Source organism: Salmo salar, chromosome ssa03, assembly GCF_905237065.1.
Source record: "Salmo salar chromosome ssa03, Ssal_v3.1, whole genome shotgun sequence".
Classification (NCBI taxonomy): domain Eukaryota; kingdom Metazoa; phylum Chordata; class Actinopteri; order Salmoniformes; family Salmonidae; genus Salmo; species Salmo salar.
In genome coordinates, this window is record NC_059444.1 from 52,916,973 (window position 1) to 52,935,013 (window position 18,041).

The 18,041-nt window shown below is 42.9% G+C and overlaps 2 protein-coding genes across 6 annotated transcripts in view; both read right to left on the reverse strand.

Annotated features, from left to right (window-relative positions):
* LOC106600943 (uncharacterized) overlaps nt 1-3,717 on the reverse strand; it is a 36,138-nt gene extending 32,421 nt beyond the window's left edge. For both annotated transcript variants that reach the window (XM_014192744.2, XM_014192745.2), the window contains exon 1: nt 3,017-3,717. In XM_014192744.2, coding sequence (XP_014048219.2) covers nt 3,017-3,054 — 38 coding nt within the window. In that variant the 5' untranslated portion in view covers nt 3,055-3,717. The remainder of the gene's footprint in view (nt 1-3,016) is intronic.
* A 118-nt stretch (nt 3,718-3,835) lies between these two features.
* Nucleotides 3,836-18,041, reverse strand: part of cpt1a2b (carnitine palmitoyltransferase 1A2b) — a 53,648-nt gene continuing 39,442 nt past the window's right edge. For all 4 annotated transcript variants that reach the window (XM_014192738.2, XM_014192737.2, XM_045714934.1 and 1 more), the window contains 6 exons: nt 17,321-17,485; nt 13,543-13,671; nt 10,548-10,703; nt 7,850-7,963; nt 7,607-7,699; nt 3,836-7,249 (listed from right to left, as the gene is read on the reverse strand). In XM_014192738.2, coding sequence (XP_014048213.1) covers nt 7,139-7,249; nt 7,607-7,699; nt 7,850-7,963; nt 10,548-10,703; nt 13,543-13,671; nt 17,321-17,485 — 768 coding nt within the window. In that variant the 3' untranslated portion in view covers nt 3,836-7,138. The remainder of the gene's footprint in view (nt 7,250-7,606; nt 7,700-7,849; nt 7,964-10,547; nt 10,704-13,542; nt 13,672-17,320; nt 17,486-18,041) is intronic.

Sequence of the window (18,041 nt, forward strand, 5' to 3'; positions counted from 1 at the left end):
GACAGTGGGAATCTCATTCATCCATTCATGCGGATCACTAATTGGATGACGAGGCATTTGGCTACCTCAAGAGACTCTTAATTATGTCCCGCCGTTTACCCCCGCTTCATCGAATTTCCTCACTTTGACATGAGGGGGTCAGTCACCCCACGTGTGATTTGAGTGCGACTGCGACAGGTGGGTACGCTCCTTTTGAATTTCATCAAGTTGACATTCAGTGATCCGTGCCCAGTGGGAACCTAGGCTTCTTCCGTCCATTTTATGGTTTCACAGCAAATCCATGGCCGTGGATGGTACTACCCATATCAGATGTAGGCCTCCCTCTCCAGACAAGCTAGAGATACCTCTCCCCACTTCGTAGGGCATGAGCCAGATCCATGCAATGCCCTATCACTGCGGGGTCAATGGGTTTAGTCTCTGCCTCAAGTCTAGTGAGCGTAGAGGAGACCTCCTCACCTACAATGCGAGCGCCGTAGCTGGGGAGATCTGCGAGAAGGGCCCGGCGTGCGTCCGGAGTTGCCACCGCCAACCTCCGGACCCAACCCCCCACCGGTCCGCCTTCCGTCCCGCCAACGGACACCACCCCGACGAACCCCTGCACGCAGCCCCTTGCGAGACCATGCACGAGAGAATGCGGGATGGGCCACACAATGAACTTCCAATGGTGGCGAGAGGAGGGCGACAGAGCGACTGCTCCCCCAGCCGCGGCTCAAGCCCAGCCTCGCATCGCACCCCAGACCGACTGACTCAGCTCTTAGAGCCAATCCTTATCCCGAAGTTACGGATCTTTTTTGCCAACTTCCCTTATCTACATTGTTATAACATGCCAGAGGCTGTTCACCTTGGAAACCTGCTGTGGATATGGGTACGGCCCGGCGTGAGATTTACACCCACTCCCCCAGATTTTCAAGGGCCAGGGAGAGCTCACCGTATGCCACCGAAACCGCAACGCTTTCTAGGGCTTGGGCCCCTCTCTAGGGGTGAACCCATTCCAGGGCGCACTGTATAGGCCCCCTGAGTGTATATTCTGAACATTGTTTGAGGTCAGTAGGTCACATGACCAAGGAGATATTGAAATGTTACATTTAAAATAATTCATGTAAAAACGTGTGAGATGAAAATGGACAAACTAAAGGGTGTGCAATAAGGAAGGGTAGTCAGTGGACATTCTGAACCTTGTTTGAGGTTAGTAGGTCACATGACCAAGGAGATATTGAAATTAGAAACATTGAAAACGTTAAATTCATGTAAAATTGCGTGAGATGAAAATGGACAAACTAAATGGTGTGCAATGTGTAGGCCCACTGAGTGTTCATTCTGAACCTTGTTGAATTCAGTAGGTCACATGACCAAGGAGCTATTGAAATTCAAAAATGTTAATAAGTAATTTAAATTAGTGCAAGATATAAATCAACAAAAAAAAGTGTGTGCAATGTGTGTCTAAGCGATCGGGTTAGCTAGAACCTGTTTTAAAAGTAATGGTTAAAGAGCTATTGAAATTAGAAAAATGTGATTTGTCACTATGTTGACGGTCCCTAACTGCTGTTGGTGGACGTAAGGAAAACTACAGGCGAATATCCGTTTAATATCCAACCTGAATCGGTCTTTACCTCGGTTCCTCCCACTGTGACTCGGGAAAGCATGCAGTTTAGGGTACAGATGAAATAGGCCTAGATGTGCAGTTTTCCAGCTAATATCCTGTAATTCTACACATATTGCCATCGGATGGAGGCAAAGGCTTTCTGTTTTTAATATGATAACTGATGAGCATGGTAATTCGACCATGCCTGCAAGTTTACATAGCTGGACTAATTTACCAATAAAAAATGTTTTTGGTGACATTGGCTAATTGAGTGGCTGCTGACGCACAACCAAATTTCGAAATTGCACCTTGTGTATTCTATTATTCTAACTCAAGTGGAATCGATAAAAAATGTGTCACATCCGGCTGTGATAGGGAGTCCCTTTGGGCGGGGCACAATTGGCCCAGCGTCGTCCGGGTTTGGCCGGGGTAGGCCGTCATTGTTCAGATCATTTTGTGAAGTTTAAAATGTACTGTATCTGCATACACATCAGAGTGTGTGTGTGTGTGTGTGTGTGTGTGTGTGTTGTTTCTGACAAAAAGAAGAGTGACAAGAGAAGAGTTTATCTGCATGAACGCTTGTGTATGTGCATGTGTACAACAGTGAGTTTGTGTGTATGTGTTTGTTTTTTTATGCTAATGTGAATCTTGTCATCCGTTTCTTTGTTTTTGCAGCAGCAGCAGAGGTAAAGGTGCATGAATTCTACATACCACTACGTTGACTAGACAAGGCAGATAGCAGCACAAAGACTATCCACAGAGTAGAACACTATACAGATGAGATGCCTTGTCAACCACCCATCTCTCTCTCTCACTCTCACTCTCACTGTCATTGTTGGATGTATCAGCTAGGTGTTGGCTAGAGTGCATGTGCCAATCCCAGAGTGGGTACATTGGCTATTTAAAGCAACATTTTCACATCAGTAGAGTTGTATTTTTTTTTATACCATACATGGGAATTTAACCCCCCCCCCCCCCAAAAAAAAAAACCATGTGGCCTGCAGGCCAAAACCGTCCTGTATGTGATTCTTTTGATCCCCAAAACAGACAATCACCAGGAATTCAGCTAAACGTGTTTAATTTAGGAAATCTGTTCCCAAGTATTCCCACGAATAGAAATAGACGTGGTCCTGTCTCAATGTAATCAAGGTATGAAATTGTTGTTCCTTTCAAATACAATCCCTTTTGGGGCTTAGATGATCAGTTTGCAGTGTGGGACTACCTAAAAATTATTATAATGACGTTCCAGCCCCCCGACCATTCACTTAAACAAAACCGACCTGCGTCTGAATCTAGTTGTCTAAATGCCTACCCCTGGTATAAAAACTATTACATTTAGGTTGTGTATAAATGTTATTATTAACAAGCCTATAACAATTACAAAGATGTTGGCATGGGAAAACAGAAATAGATCGAATATCAGCAACACCTTACCTTTTAGTGTCTGCTCTAGAAGTCTTGCAAGCGTGCATCTTGACATTACTTTCACTTTTGTAGACTACAGCGCTTTTGTAGTTTAAACTGCCACTCCGGCCCTCCTCTTCTCCCTAAATGTGAAAAAAGGTCCCTGTACCACTTGGACATTCTAGGGACTTTTATGACCTCAGGGAAGTCGGCATTGACACCTCAACGACCCTTAATAGCTCCACTAGGCTACATTCACATATCGCGGAAGGAATAGGATGTTATTGGAGTTCTAATCCAACGTCATAAACTGAAGTAGACATGTCGAGCCTTTCCGCAAACTAAAGAACCCTGCGTAAATGCCAATCGCGGGATCACGGTTCAGGTATTTTGCGGTCAGTGCAGTTGGCTGTAAACTCAGAGCTGAAAATAGGAAATGTCCCGTTACTGTGGACACTCAATGCACGGATGTGTCGACGAGTTAGTAACAGTTTCCGCATGTGAATTATGAACGCCTTTGAATGGAAATGACTCATTTGCAATACAAAAATAATCATGTATTTTGTATCCCATTGTTATAACCTAATTCCTTTTTTTTTTTTTTATCCCTATTGACTATGGATTATGTCATCTTTCTGCGGAGCAACTTCTCTGCTGACAAAAGTTAACAAATATCTTCACATAGTAGAGGGAGATATGGAGTGGAGCTGCATGGGTGCTCTTTGATATCACAGCATCTACCCAAATCACTTCGAAATAATTTTAGGTTGGAGCAGCTGTGTCCATGGTAGCTCATGCATGCTCAAGGAATGACACACACACGGAAAAGCATAACACAGAACCAATTAATTTGCTGCATTGTTGTTTATAGGCGGAATGACAACATGTTGATCCATAGATGTTTTTATTGCCTACATGTGCCTGCAGTGTTTTTGGATACACCATTGCTACTGCCAGAACCAGCATATGGCTCTAGACACAATAGTGTGCACATGGTTCTCTTTCTTTTTACCTGCAAAGCTTAGGATCAATTCCTCCCGCAATATCACCACCAGTGACTGCTGTCAATTCAAGGGAATTGATTCAGGCCTATATCTGGTTGGTAAACGTAGACCATTCATTCAACTAGGCCACTGGGCTGTTCAATTCCGGTCCTGGAGGACCAAAACGCTTCTGGTTTTTAATTGCACTCACCTGGTGTCCCAGGTCTGAATCAGTCCCTGATTAGAAGGAGAAGATGAAACCCAGAAGTGATTTGGCCCTCCAGGACCAACATTGAATAGCCCTGATCGGGCATTGCTCCAATCCAAGACTTGAAACTCAGCCCTTCTCCTGAGCTGAAATTGCCTTCCAACCAATAATTTCTGGATGTTCTTAATCAGCAGCCAAGACAGCAGTCAACTTTGTCAACTTTGTCACAAACAGTACCTACTAGGCCATGAAAAGTATTCAATTCATACTACCATTACCATTGGTTAAAGGCATTTTTACAGTCACGTTTACATATAAATAATTCTTAATATGCAAAATGACTGACAATAATATGAGCGTCCTACTTACTATACATACAACAAACAAAAAACGTAAACATGGATTAGGTTCCATCCACCTAGGTTCTGAGCATCACATAGTTTCCCAATCCTTGTCCTGGGGATTGGGAAACATTTAGTTTCCTTGCCCTAGCACTGACACACTTGACTCAACGAATCATCAAGTGATTCGTTCAATCAGGTGTGTTAGTGCCAGGGCAAGAACACTTTTTTTGCACCCTTTTTGGGTCACCAGAACCAGGATTAGAAACACTGACACATACATTAAACTAGTGCTGCTGGGTCGGCTGGAGCGGACAGCTATAGACAGAGATCTGTATATAATGATGAGATACTCATGTCTCCACCCCAACAATGGGAGTCGTTGTCCCAAAGACGGGAAGGCAGGCGACAAGCGTAGGGCAACAATAAGCCCATAGAAACGCACTGGCTTGTTTTGGAAAGATTTTGGCGTGAGTGATACGTTGTGCTTTGCCTCTTCCTCTCTGCTATAGATGATCCCATTCTGGGGAACTTAAAAGGACCCCCTCCCCCCAGAGGAAGTTGCCACCACTATTTTGACGTAATCATCAACAAATAGGGCACTGAGTCAGTCAGTGAGTCATTCAGTGTAGCTAGCTAGCATGCTAACATTATCTAGCTATCTATCTTGCTAACATTATCTAGCTAGCCATCTTCTATCTTGCTAACATTATCTAGCTAGCCATCTTGCTAACCTTATTTTGCTAGTTAATGTTACCTGTTGCTGTTTTTTTTTACTACGCCAGTAGCAAGCTACTGTAGCTCTATGGCTGGTTCTGGATTTGTCATAAGCATTGATTTAGGGAAACTCCGCCACAGATGGAAAACACTGGCCTATCTTTGACACCGCCATCTATCGTTATCGTCAAAGTTTTGGCATCTTCCACAAATTATGGCCTCGACTCCACCATAAAAACAATTCCAGAGAATAATATGAAGCTCCAGTAATATTTATAACTATTGACTGCTGATATGCGTTTTCGACATTGTAGTGCAACCTTTGGTACAGTAGGTAGGCTGCTGGCAGGTTTTGGCTGGGGTACAGCAAAGCCAAGTCAGCCCATGCTTATGGTTCTCACAGGGGAGTTGAAATGATAGGCCACAATGACTTTGCTTACATTAACTATAAATTCCTTGAATTTTCTTTCGCTGGTGCCTTTTCATTATCTGAATAGACATTTGTGGTTTCTAGCTAACCTTACACCAATCAAAACAGTGGAGCCTGTAGTAAAGCAAAACTTTAGTTGTCAAAACCATTCAGAAACGGGGGGGAAGCGGGTTTGCAAAATGCCATCATATCACGCATTTATACCATTTATAAAATAGTCAAATATTTTTTTTTTTAATACAGACTAGCAAAAAAAATAAGTAAACATTTACAAATGATCCAATCGCGAAGAGGAAAAACTTTGCAGCGGTTTCTGATGAATAAACAATGCCATGCTGGTGGGTGGTAACATTTAAATAAAACCCAGCCCTGAAACAAAACGTAGGCTCTGGCCATTGTCTTTCAACTCGAAAAAGTGGATTTCTACCGGTGAGGGTGTTTAAAAACAAAAAATGGACCTCGCCCGTAATCAAAAAGCATCTCAGAGTAGTTGTGCTGATCTAGGATCCATCCCTGTCCATATACTCTTATTAATTATGATCTAAAAAGGCAAAACGGTCCCTACATCAACACTCCTAATCTGAGATGCTTTATGAATACGAGCCCTGGAGATGATCCCTAGCCAAAGAATTAAGAAGATATCCTGGACAGGGTTGGGATCAATTACATTTCAATAAAGTAAATTCCAAAGTGATTTTTATTAAAATAGAAAAACAGAAAATCAAATAAGTGCTTCTCCTTCTCTTATGTATTGAGAAATCATTGAAAAATCTAATTGAATTGTTTTTAAAATCACTGAATTTGAATTTACTTCCTGAATTGATTGAATTGAAATGGAATTGACCCCAACCCTGCCCCTGATATCTTATCCTAATGATGTTCACTGCAGCCGACCCATTCAGTTAGTGATCTACATTCAAGTGAGAATAGAGTTAAACCAAAATTACAAGTCCGTCCCGATTCTTTAAACTTCCACTGCTTCTCCTATAGCTTTATTTTTAACAAGGGAAGTCTTTTTTGAGGCCAACTTCAAAAGGACTTTTCAATAAAATATTCCAACTCTTTCCAACAGTAGTTCACGTTCAAGATGATAAAATAGAAAAGAAAAGCCATAATGGTGGGTTCACAAAGAAAGAAAAACAAGAAAAAAAGGTTATTGCCTACCTCTGACCTATGTGGGGGTAACCTCCCCTCATTCTCTTCTCTTTTTGTGGAGATATCTCTCTCCCATCCCTCCTTCCCTAGCTGTCTGCCTCATCTTTGTTAGTTCCCTTGCTTCCTATTGCACTTCTCCATCTCTTCACCTCTATCTCTGAGCAGAAGGGAACATCTCTCATCATTCCATCACACCGAATCTCTTAGGGCTTTCTTTATACAGAACCACGCTCAATATAATATTATCGCTCTATCAAAAAAACTAAGCAAACCCCTACCCCCATCCCACCCCATGGTCCCTTCTTTCCCTGTAAGTGTTCACTGCTGTTTCTTGTCCTGGGCCTGTGAGTTCTCTGTCTTAGCTGGGGAAAGCACAGAGAGGAGATCCAATAGAGCCCGACTGATCTGGGCCCCGAACCGGTGGGAGTCCTGAGAGAGAGAAATAGGAGATACAATGATTTGACTTGGTTTATTTCTGGGGAGAAATATGATGGAAAAAGATGGAGAGAGAGAGAGACAGATTTTGATTTGGTTTTACTTATTGGGAGGGGGGGGTTAAAGACTTGTACAGATAGAAGGGAGGGGGGAGGGATAGATAGATACAGTAGATAGAGAAAGGGAGATGAGGGGGGGGGTCTTTAAAAGGGCACATTCATAATGTTCAGCTGGCCATGCATGATTTGTGTCTGTTTAAAAGAGACAAAATGTATAGCTTGTCAACGTTTCCATTTGCTATATGCACGTTAACATCTGTCACCAATACATGAGTGTATAATACACACTAACCGTCTCAGAGAAGGAGTGCTTGCAGGATACATGGTAGTTGATCATGTCCTCTCCTACGATAATGTACGACACTCCGTAGCCATCGTCTGCCACCTGGAACAGAGGTAAGACGTGGGGAAAGTAGCAAAAGGGTGTGTGTCAGTCTGCGTAGGGGTGTGTGTACTCACAGGGCCAAAGCTTCCCCAGGTAGTTGAAGTCTGGGTAGAGGTGTGTGTGTCTGCGTCGAGGTGTGCGTTTACTCACAGGGCCGAAGCCTCCCCCCAGAGATATAAAGTCTGGGTGATTCTTCATGTCAAACAGCTCCAGCTGCTGAACCGGAGTCTGACTGGTGGAGAGACGCCAGGGCTCTGACAGCACCTAGATGGACAGACACACAGAAGGATCTAGGTGTTGTCGGAGCCCTAGCAGACGCTTTTAACCAAAGCCACTTACAGTCATGCTTGTATACATTTTTTATTTTTTTTAAGTATGGGTGGTCTGGGAATTGAACCCACTATCTTATTTCAGACCCTACAGGATATTGACAGAAGCTGACACACAAACACCAGGGCCTGATTAATGCAGGGGCTTACAGGGGCTGAAGTTAAGGAACCTCTTTACTTGGCAATTTGACTGTTAAACTCAAGGGTACTCTAGCAATACACTAGCCAGTCCTGGGTTGAATGGGAACTGCCATCTATGGATTATATTTCTATGGTTGTTTGCAGCTGTCAAGTTTGCCTTTCTCAAACTTCCAATTACAATGTGGGAAAGACACATTTTGGAAAGTAAACGCCTACTGCTGAAAAGACAAAAATTATTTGTCTGTGAAACGAATATAAAGTATTTTTCCCCTCAACAACTTCCAATTTTGAGCAAATAGCAGCACTGTTTATCAAAGTAGCTTATCTTGAGACAGGCTATTGCCACGACGAGCTCAGAGCCATCACCGGTGAGTAGCCTTTATCTTCATCATTGGGTGAGTCAGTGCTACTGGAAAGTTTCCTTAGTAGCCTAGTGCATTCGGGAAGAATTCAGACCCCTTCTCTTTTTCCAGGTTATGTTACGTTACAGCCTTATTCTAAAATGGATTCAATTAATTGTTCTCCTCATCAATCACACACAATAACCCATAATGACAAAGCAAAAAACAGGTTTAGAAATTTGAGCAAATGCATTACAAATTAAAAAAATAGAAATTATATACGTAAGTATTCAGACCGTTTGCTATGAGACTCGAAATTGAGCTCAGGTGCATCCTGTTTCCATTGATCATCCTTAAGACGTTTCCAGAACTTGATTGGAGTTCACTTGTTGTAAATTCAATTGATTGGACATGATTTGGAAAGGCACACACCTGTCTATATAAGGTCCCATTGTTGACAGTGCATGTCAGAGAAAAAACCAAGCCATGAGGTTGAAAGAATTGTCCATAGAGTTCTGAGACAGGATTGTGTCGAGGAACAGAACTGGGGAAGGGTACCAAAACATTTCTGCAGCATTGAAGGTCCCCAACAACACAGTGGCCTCCATCATTCTTAAATGGAAGAAGTTTGGAACCACCAAGACTCTTCATAGAGCTGACCGCCTGGCCAAACTGAGCAATCGGGGGAGAAGGGCCTTGGTCAGTGAGTTGACCAAGAACACAACGGTCACTCTGACAGAGCGCCAGAGTTCCTCTGCGGAGATGGGAGAACCTTCCAGGAGGACAACCATCTATGTAGCACTCCACCAATCAGGCCTTTATGGTAGAGTGGCCAGACGGAAGCCATTCCTCAGAAAAAGGCACATGACAGCCCACTTGGAGTTTGAAAAAACGCACCTAAAGGACTCTCAGACCATGAAAAAGATTGAACTCTTTCGCCTGAATGCCAAGGGTCACATCTGGAGGATGTGACGCTTGCACCATACTTAGTGAAACATGGTGCTGGCAGCATCATGCTGTGTGGATGTTTTCCAGCGGCAGGGACTGAGAGACTAGTCAGGTTTGAAGGAAAAATGAACAGAGCAAAGTACAGAGATCCTTGATGAAAACCTGCTCCAGAGCACTCTGGACCTCAGACTGGGGCGAAGGTTCACCTTCCAACAGGACAACGACCCTAAGCACACAGCCAAGACAACACAGGAGTGGCTTTGGGACAAGTCTCTGAATGTCCCAGCCAGAGCCTGGACTTGAACCCAATCTAACATCTCTGGAGAGACCTGAAAATAGCTGTGCAGCAACGCTCTCCATCCAACCTGACAGAGTTTGAGAGGATCTGCAGAGAAGAATGGGAGAAATTCCCCAAATACAGGTGTGCTAAGCTTGTAGCATCATACCCAAGAAGACTCGAGGCTGTAATCGCTGTCAAAGGTGCTTTAACAAAGTACCGAGTAAAGGGTCTGAATACTTATGTAAATGTGATACATTTTGTATTTTTAATGCATTTGCAAAAATTTCTAAAAACTGTTTTTGCTTTGTCGTTATGGGGCATTGTATGTAGATTGAGGAAAAACAACAATTTAATCCATTTTCGAATAAGGCTGTATCCTAATATTGTACTATCTGTGTGTCTCTTCATTGGCCTGGCCTGGGCTATTGTTTGCATTCAAGACCAGGTCGTTTTTATTGATCTCCGTTTGTCAGTGTCAGAGTAGCCACTCATTTTGGTCATTTGTGTAGTATTAAAAAAAGATTCTGCTAATAATGTCTTATGTCATGTAAATGATGTATAATTGCATGAAATGCGTTTATCATAGGCCAATTTTTTGGGGACCCTGCTAAAAACATTTCCCCATGTGTGGAAATTCAAAAAACACCAATTAGGGCTTCATAAAAATTGGTATTTTACTTCAACAGTAAATGTAGCCATGCACTGCTACTGAAGTTAACGAATTGCATCTTTATGTGCTGATTTGTTTACAGAAAATGAGGGTGTGCCGGGAAGGGGGATACTGTTCTTGCTAGCATGTTAGCACCTACCTCTGTTAGGAACGGTGACTCCACCCCCAGGTATTTAGACACCACGTACAGGCAGAAGAGGTGCCTGTCAATGCCGGACCCTGTCATGGCCAATCGGTAGAGGTTCTGGTGCTTCTCAGCAGCCAATCGGAACAGCCGCCTGCAGTGCTCCGGCCCCTGTAATAAGATAACCTGTCTGTTAGAAGTGAGATAGGATGAATTATGATTACAGTTGATGGTAGTAGTGGGGCGAAAGAGGTTACTAAAAAACAATTGTAATATGAGAATGAAACCCCCATAAGAGGTTAATGTAGATATTTATGGCGTGAAACTGGTTCCGCTAGGCTAGGAGATTATTATCGAGTTAATCCTCATTATTTTAATGGATATATGCTAATTACTGTTGGAGTATTTTATTTCTTTAGTTGAGTATGTAGTAGTTTAATTCTGAGGTGCAGATAATGGAGTTAAGTGCAGTTATCCATCAGGCATGAGCAAATCTGTCATAAACCTGGAGCTAGATATTCCAATTGAGATTATGACTTGCAATTTTCGAATATTTGGTGAAAACTTGATCGTTCCATGAGACAAGTGTCAAGGTAGAGAACAGCACTTCTAAAATGAGCTAATAAGACTTAATACATGCAGTGCTAACTGGACATAATCATTAGCTAGATCCCAAATGTGATATTTTAACTTATTAGCATCCTATTGATGAAATGTACAGTACCAGTCAAAAATTTGGACACACCTACTCGTTCATAAAAATCTATTTTGATTTGTTTAACACTTTTTTTGGTTACAACATGATTACACGTGTTATTTCAGAGTTTTGATGTCTTCACTATTATTCTACAATGTAGAAAATAGCACGAATAAAGAAAGACCATTGAATTAGTAGGTGTGTCCAAACTTTTGACTAGTACTGTACAGTCGTGGCCAAAAGTTTTGAGAATGACACAAATATTAATTTTCACAAAGTCTGCTGCCTCAGTTTGTATGATGGCAATTTGCATATTCTCCAGAATGTTATGAAGAGTGATCAGATGAATTGCAAAGTCCCTCTTTGCCATGCAGACGAACTGAATGCCCAAAAAACATTTCCACTGCATTTCAGCCCTGCCACAAAAGGACCAGCTGACATCATGTCAGTGATTCTCTCGTTAACACAGGTGTGAGTGTTGACGAGGACAAGGCTGGAGATCACTCTGTCATGCTGATTGAGTTTGAATAACAGACTGGAAGCTTCAAAAGGAGTGTGGTGCTTGGAATCATTGTTCTTCCTCTGTCAACCATGGTTACCTGTAAGGAAACACGTGCCTTCATCATTGCTTTGCACAAAAAGGGCTTCACAGGCAAGGATATTGCTGCCAGTAAGATTGCACCTAAATCAACCATTTATCGGATCATCAAGAACTTCAAGGAGAGCGGTTCAATTGTTGTCAAGAAGCCTTCAAGGCTCCCAAGAAAGTCCAGCAAGCACCAGGACCGTCTCCTAAAGTTGATTCAGCTGCGGGATCGGGGCACCACCAGTACAGAGCTTGCTCAGGAATGGCAGCTGGCAGGTGTGAGTGCATCTGTGCGCACAGTGAGGCAAAGACTTTTGGAGGATGGCCTGGTGTCAAGAAGGGCAGCAAAGAAGCCAGGAAAAACATCAGGGACAGACAGATATTCTGCTAAAGGTACAGGGATTGGACTGCTGAGGACTGGGGTAAAGTCATTTTCTCTGATGAATCCCCTTTCCAATTGTTTGGGGCATCTGGAAAAAAGCTTGTCCGGAGAAGACAAGGTGAGCGCTACCATCAGTCCTGTGTCATGCCAACAGCAAAGCATCCTGAGACCATTCATGTTGGGGGTTGCTTCTCAGCCAAGGGAGTGGGCTCACTCACAATTTTGCCTAAGAACACAGCCATGAACAAAGAAGGGTACCAACACATCCTCCGAGAGCAACTTCTCCCAACCATCCAGGAACTGTTTGGTGACGAACAATGCATTTTCCAGCATGATGGAGCACCTTGCCATAAGGCAAAAGTGATAGCTAAGTGGCTCGGGGAACAAAACATCAATATTTTGGGTCCATGGCCAGGAAACTCCCCAGACCTTAATCCCATTGAGAACTTTTGGTCAATCCTCAAGAGGCGGGTGGACAAACAAAACCTCACAAATTCTGACAAACTCCAAGCATTGATTATGCAAGAATGGGCTGCCATCAGTCAGGATGTGACCCAGAAGTTAAATTACAGCATGCCAGGGCGGATTGCAGAGGTCTTGAAAAAGAAGGGTCAACACTGCAAATATTGACTCTTTGCATTTACTTCATGTAATTGTCAATAAATGCCTTTAACACTTATGAAATGCTTCTAATTATACTTCAGTATTCCATAGTAACATCTGACAAAAAATATCTAAAGACACTGAAGCAGCAAACTTTGTGGAAATTAATATGGGTGTCATTCTCAAAACTTTTGGCCACGATTGTATGTCCCAAAACACTTGTGACAACACAGTGAACATAATGTAGGCCTACCTGTTAGGGTAGCATGGGGTTACTTGCCAACTGCGAAATGGCGGCAATGATTTTGCACTGACGCATCGCCACAGTTAAATGACTACAGAGGAAACACTGGTGTGAAGCACAAATGTCTTGCATCGCTCTCATCTCAATATCGGTGTCAAAGGGCTAATATTTTTTGCCTCTTGACATATGGATATTGCATATGTCAATATCACAATTTGAATTTGAATTCAATTAATCTTACAGCTGTAAGAGTCATCAGTGTCTGAAGAAAGAATGCAAATCCCTTTGAGTGAAACCCGTTTCTTCCTAAATGACCTTATTTATACTGGAGTGAAATCTGTTTCAATATCAAGTGTGAACACATTCATTCCGAAGTGAACGCGACTCAGCATCAATAACACAGTAAAACCTGTGAAACCTATTTTCACTGAGCCACTGGGAAGGTTCTAGAAGAATTTATGAGCACCATTTAAAACACCCCCCAATCAGTACGCCTACCTCTCCGCTCTCCACAGCCTTGACAAAGGCACAGCCCTCATTGGAGCAGGACCGTACAGTCTCCGTCCTCCCCTCTCGGAACAGCCGTGTCATGGAGGCCTCGTAGGTGAGGCAAAATGTCTTACGATCCTGGGAGACAAAAAATGTAAAGGGAACATTATTAGTATAATTACTTGAAATGATCAGTATTCTTCTCAATGTTCATGGATGGTAATAATGTTTTCATGTATTTATTTTTTTCGAACCTTGTACAGCTCAGCATACTGCACAATTTTATTATAAAGCAATAGCCAATTTCCGTGGTAGCCTACTCTAATTCCATTCCTAGTTGCAAGATGTTGTTATTGTAAAATAATGTTATTGGTTCATGACACATTTTATTCAGTTGAAGTAGTCTAGTAATGTCAGCAATCACTTAAACAAACACCTGTGTTCTATGTAAGAGTGGGAGAGGAATATTTGTTTCCTTGTCAGAAGGAATGAAAGAGACCTTTACTAGAGGTCACTGACACCAGTGGCATGATCCAACTAGTCCCTGGTCTTTCCAAAAATTCCTAACAGTTTGACATCTTATTTGAATAGTGAGAGGAGATAACTGGGGAAGATACCATGTCAAGAGGTATTAGTAGGGAGCTGGCAAAGAAGGATTCAGAAGGTATATTTAGCTACAGTACTTACCCAAGACTAAAGCATGCATGGAATTCAGAGATTAAATTAAAATAAGAATGTAAAGTGGCCACAAAAATCAGCTACAGGTCTTTTTTCAATGTGCTTGAGATACAGTATATGTGGAGGATAGCTTTATGGAGGAAAACTTGGGTTAGTACCCCCATCTGCCTTCTGAATGTGTCTTTCAAAGAGTAGCACCTTTACCAGGGGATTTCCAAAACTGAATAAGATTACATCATACATGCTACCTGTCCCAGACCTGCTGTTTTCAACTCTCTAGAGACAGCAGGAGCGGTAGAGATACTCTCAATGATCGGCTATGAAAAGCCAACTGACATTTACTCTTGAGGTGCTGACTTGTTACACCCTCGACAACTGTGATTATTATTATTTGACCATGCTGGTCATTTATGAACATTTGAACATGTTCTGTTATAATCTCCACCCGGCACGGCCAGAAGAGGACTGGCCACCCCTCATAGCCTGGTTCCTCTCTAGGTCTCTTCCTAGGTTTTGGCCTTTCTAGGGAGTTTTTCCTAGCCACTGTGCTTCTACACCTGCATTGCTTGCTGTTTGGGGTTTTAGACTGGGTTTCTGTACAGCACTTTGAGATATCAGCTGATGTAAGAAGGGCTATCTAAATACATTTGATTTGATCATATCAATAGGGACCAGTGACATCACTTTGAGTTCCATTTTGTTAAATTTTGTAGGGTCCGCCATCTTTAGGACCGCCCATTCTGGCGCAACTAGTCTGGTCAAAGACGGCAACTAACGCCAAGATCGCCCATCTAACCACACCTGGAAAACCAAGATATCTTGACAAGATTGACAAGAATACTCTGTTGTGATCCATATCTCGCTCCTAGCGAGCTTTTCACAGCACCTAAAATCAGCAAACAAAATCCTCCCTCATACTATAGATGGAGCTAGCTAACATTAATGTGGCATTACTGACATAGCTACTAGCTACTACTAAGCTAGCTAACTCTACATTTTTCTGACATAAACAAACTCGCGTGAGTCGCGGCAACAGGCAGCTGCTTCGTGAAAACGAATAATAATGTCAGCTAGATTATGATTTAGCAACAGAAGCTAGCTAGCTTTTATTGGAAGAATTCAACATTGTGTGTGACGCACTGGGTTAGCTGCATCCCTTTTGTTTCATATGAAGTATGACAGCTGGCTCAGCTAGCTAGCTAGCTAGCTTAGCTGTTGCTAGTTAGCTAATGTTGGACAAATCAGGCTAGCTTTCATGACATTGTCAAACTTCATAAACACTGCTCATCGGTGCGCAAAACACCTTAGTTAGATGTAAAATGGTACGACTAAGACAGATTTCTTGTTTTAGCTTTGATTAATTCAGTGATTTAGGCAATCGACCGCAATGGATGACGGACTTCTAAAGAACTTAAGAACACTTGGAATCTATGAATAGGCATAGAGGGTCTTCTCAATGTTGTATATACAGTGCCTTCAGAAAATATTCAGACTCCTTGACTTTTTTCACATTGTTAGCTTACAGCATTATTCTAAAATTGATCAAATCACCCCCCCCCTTCAATCTACACACAATACCCCAGCAAAAACTGTTTAGCCATTTTTGCAAATTTATTACAAACATAAATATCTCATTTACATAAGTATTCAGACCCTTTACTCAGTACTTTGTTGAAGCAGCGATTACAGCCTAGAGTCTTCTTGGGTATGACGCTACAAGCTTGGCACACCTGTATTTGGGGAGTTTCTACCATTCCTCTCTGCAGATCCTCTCAAGCTCTGTCAAGTTTGATGGGGAGCATTGATGCACAGCTATTTTCAGGTCTCTCCAGAGATGTTGGAGTTGGTTCAAGTCCGGGCTCTGGCTGGGCCACTCAAGGACATTCAGAGATTTGCCCCAAAGCCACTCCTGCATTATCTTGGCGGTGTGCTTAGGGTCGTTGTTCTGTTGGAAGGTGAACCTTCGCCCAGTCTGAGGTCCGAAGCACTCGGGAGCAAGGATCTCTCTGTACTTTGCTCTGTTCATCTTTGCCTCGATTCTGACTAGTCTCCCAGTCCCTGCCACTGAAAAACATCCACACAGCATGATGCTGCCACCATTGCTTCACCGTAGGGATGGTGCCAGGTTTCCTCCAGACGTGACTCTTGGCATTCAGGCCAAAGAGTTCAATCTTGGTTCATCAGACCAGAGAATCTTGTTTCTCATGGTCTGAGAGTCCTTTCGGTGCCTTTTGGCAAACTCCAAGCGGGCTGTCATGTGCCTTCTACTGAGGAGTGGCTTCTGTCTGGTCACTCTACCATAAAGGCCTGATTGGTGGAGTGCTGTAGAGATGGTTGTCCTTCTGGAATATACTCTCATCTTCACTGAGGAACACTAGAGCTCTGTCAGAGTAACCATCGGGTTCTTGGTCACTTCCCTGACCAAGGCCCTTCTCCCCCAATTGCTCAGTTTGGCTGGGCAGCCAGCTTTAGGAAGAGTCTTGGTGGTTCTAAACTTCTTCCATTTAAGACTGATTGAGGCCACTGTGTTCTTGGGGACCTTCAATGCTGCAGACATTTTTTGGTACCCTTCCCCAGATCTTAGTGCTCTACGGACAATTCATACGCCGTTATGGCTCGGTTTTTGCTCTGATATGCACTGTCAACTGTGGGTCCTGATCTAGACAGGTGTGCCTTCAAGGGGTCTGAATACTTTCCGAAGGCACTGTATGTTCTAGGAATATCCTGCTTACCCTGTAGTAAGCTAGCTGCAGAGTCAGCTGAATGAAGGATATCCCCTTTAACTCACCTTGTAGTAAGCTAGCCAGGCACGTGCACAGATCGAGCTCAACCAGTGCCCGAGCACCTGCCCTTTTGCCCGCCTATGAAAAAGTGCCCTCGTTGCCTGGTCGAATTTTTTATTTTGTTAAATACTTTTTACATTTTATTTAGAGTCTCATTTACATTTTTTGTTTTAATTTTAAAATGTAACGAATTGCACATCAAACTAGCTAATTTCATAAGCTGCTTGAATCCCAGCAAATACCCCCTCCGCCGCCCCCAAGAGCACCAGCACCCCCTGAAGCTAGCTGCAGAGCCAACTGGTTGAAGGACATTCCCTTTAACTCACCCTGTAGTAAGCTAGCTGCAAAGCCAATTGAATGAAGGCGTCTGGGCTGATCTTCAGCTTTTTGATGCGTCCCTTCCCAAAGTCCCTGAAGGGGAAGACATGACAGTCCACATCGTCAGCTAGGGCCTGTGCCACAGACAGAGAGATGGACACCTGCTCCTGAACCTGAAGAGAGAAAGATGGAGGGGTGAGGGGAGGAAACACTTAAAAGCTTGTTAATTTTTATTAGTTATTTTTCATTAAGACCTCATTCATAATGAAATTATATCTAGACACAGCTTGGTAACTCATTGGCCAGACAATCCTTTCAGACCTAGTGCCTAGTTGATCTCTCTCTGTCGAACCATCTGGTTTCCAAGTGCCTCAGAACGGGACTTGACTGGAAGCCTATGGCAGGAGCGGACAAAAAAAACTACTGGTTTTAATTGGCTGATCTCTATCCATCACCATTTAGCGCAACCCTTATAACCTCCCCATAAGTGTCCTGCATACAGGGGCCAGTATTGTTTCTGTGTTCTTGCGCAACAAAGAAAACTGGGTTAGCTTGTGCAACATGGATATTTTCTTTCTCAAATATACATTATTTCCAATTCACAGCTGCTTTTGTAGTATATTCTTTGAAGAGTTCAACACTTTTCTCAAAACTGCCAGCGGCAAGCCATCTCCCACAGAGATGGTTCCAACAATCTCCTCCAGTGCTTTGCAATAGTCGTAGCGTTCT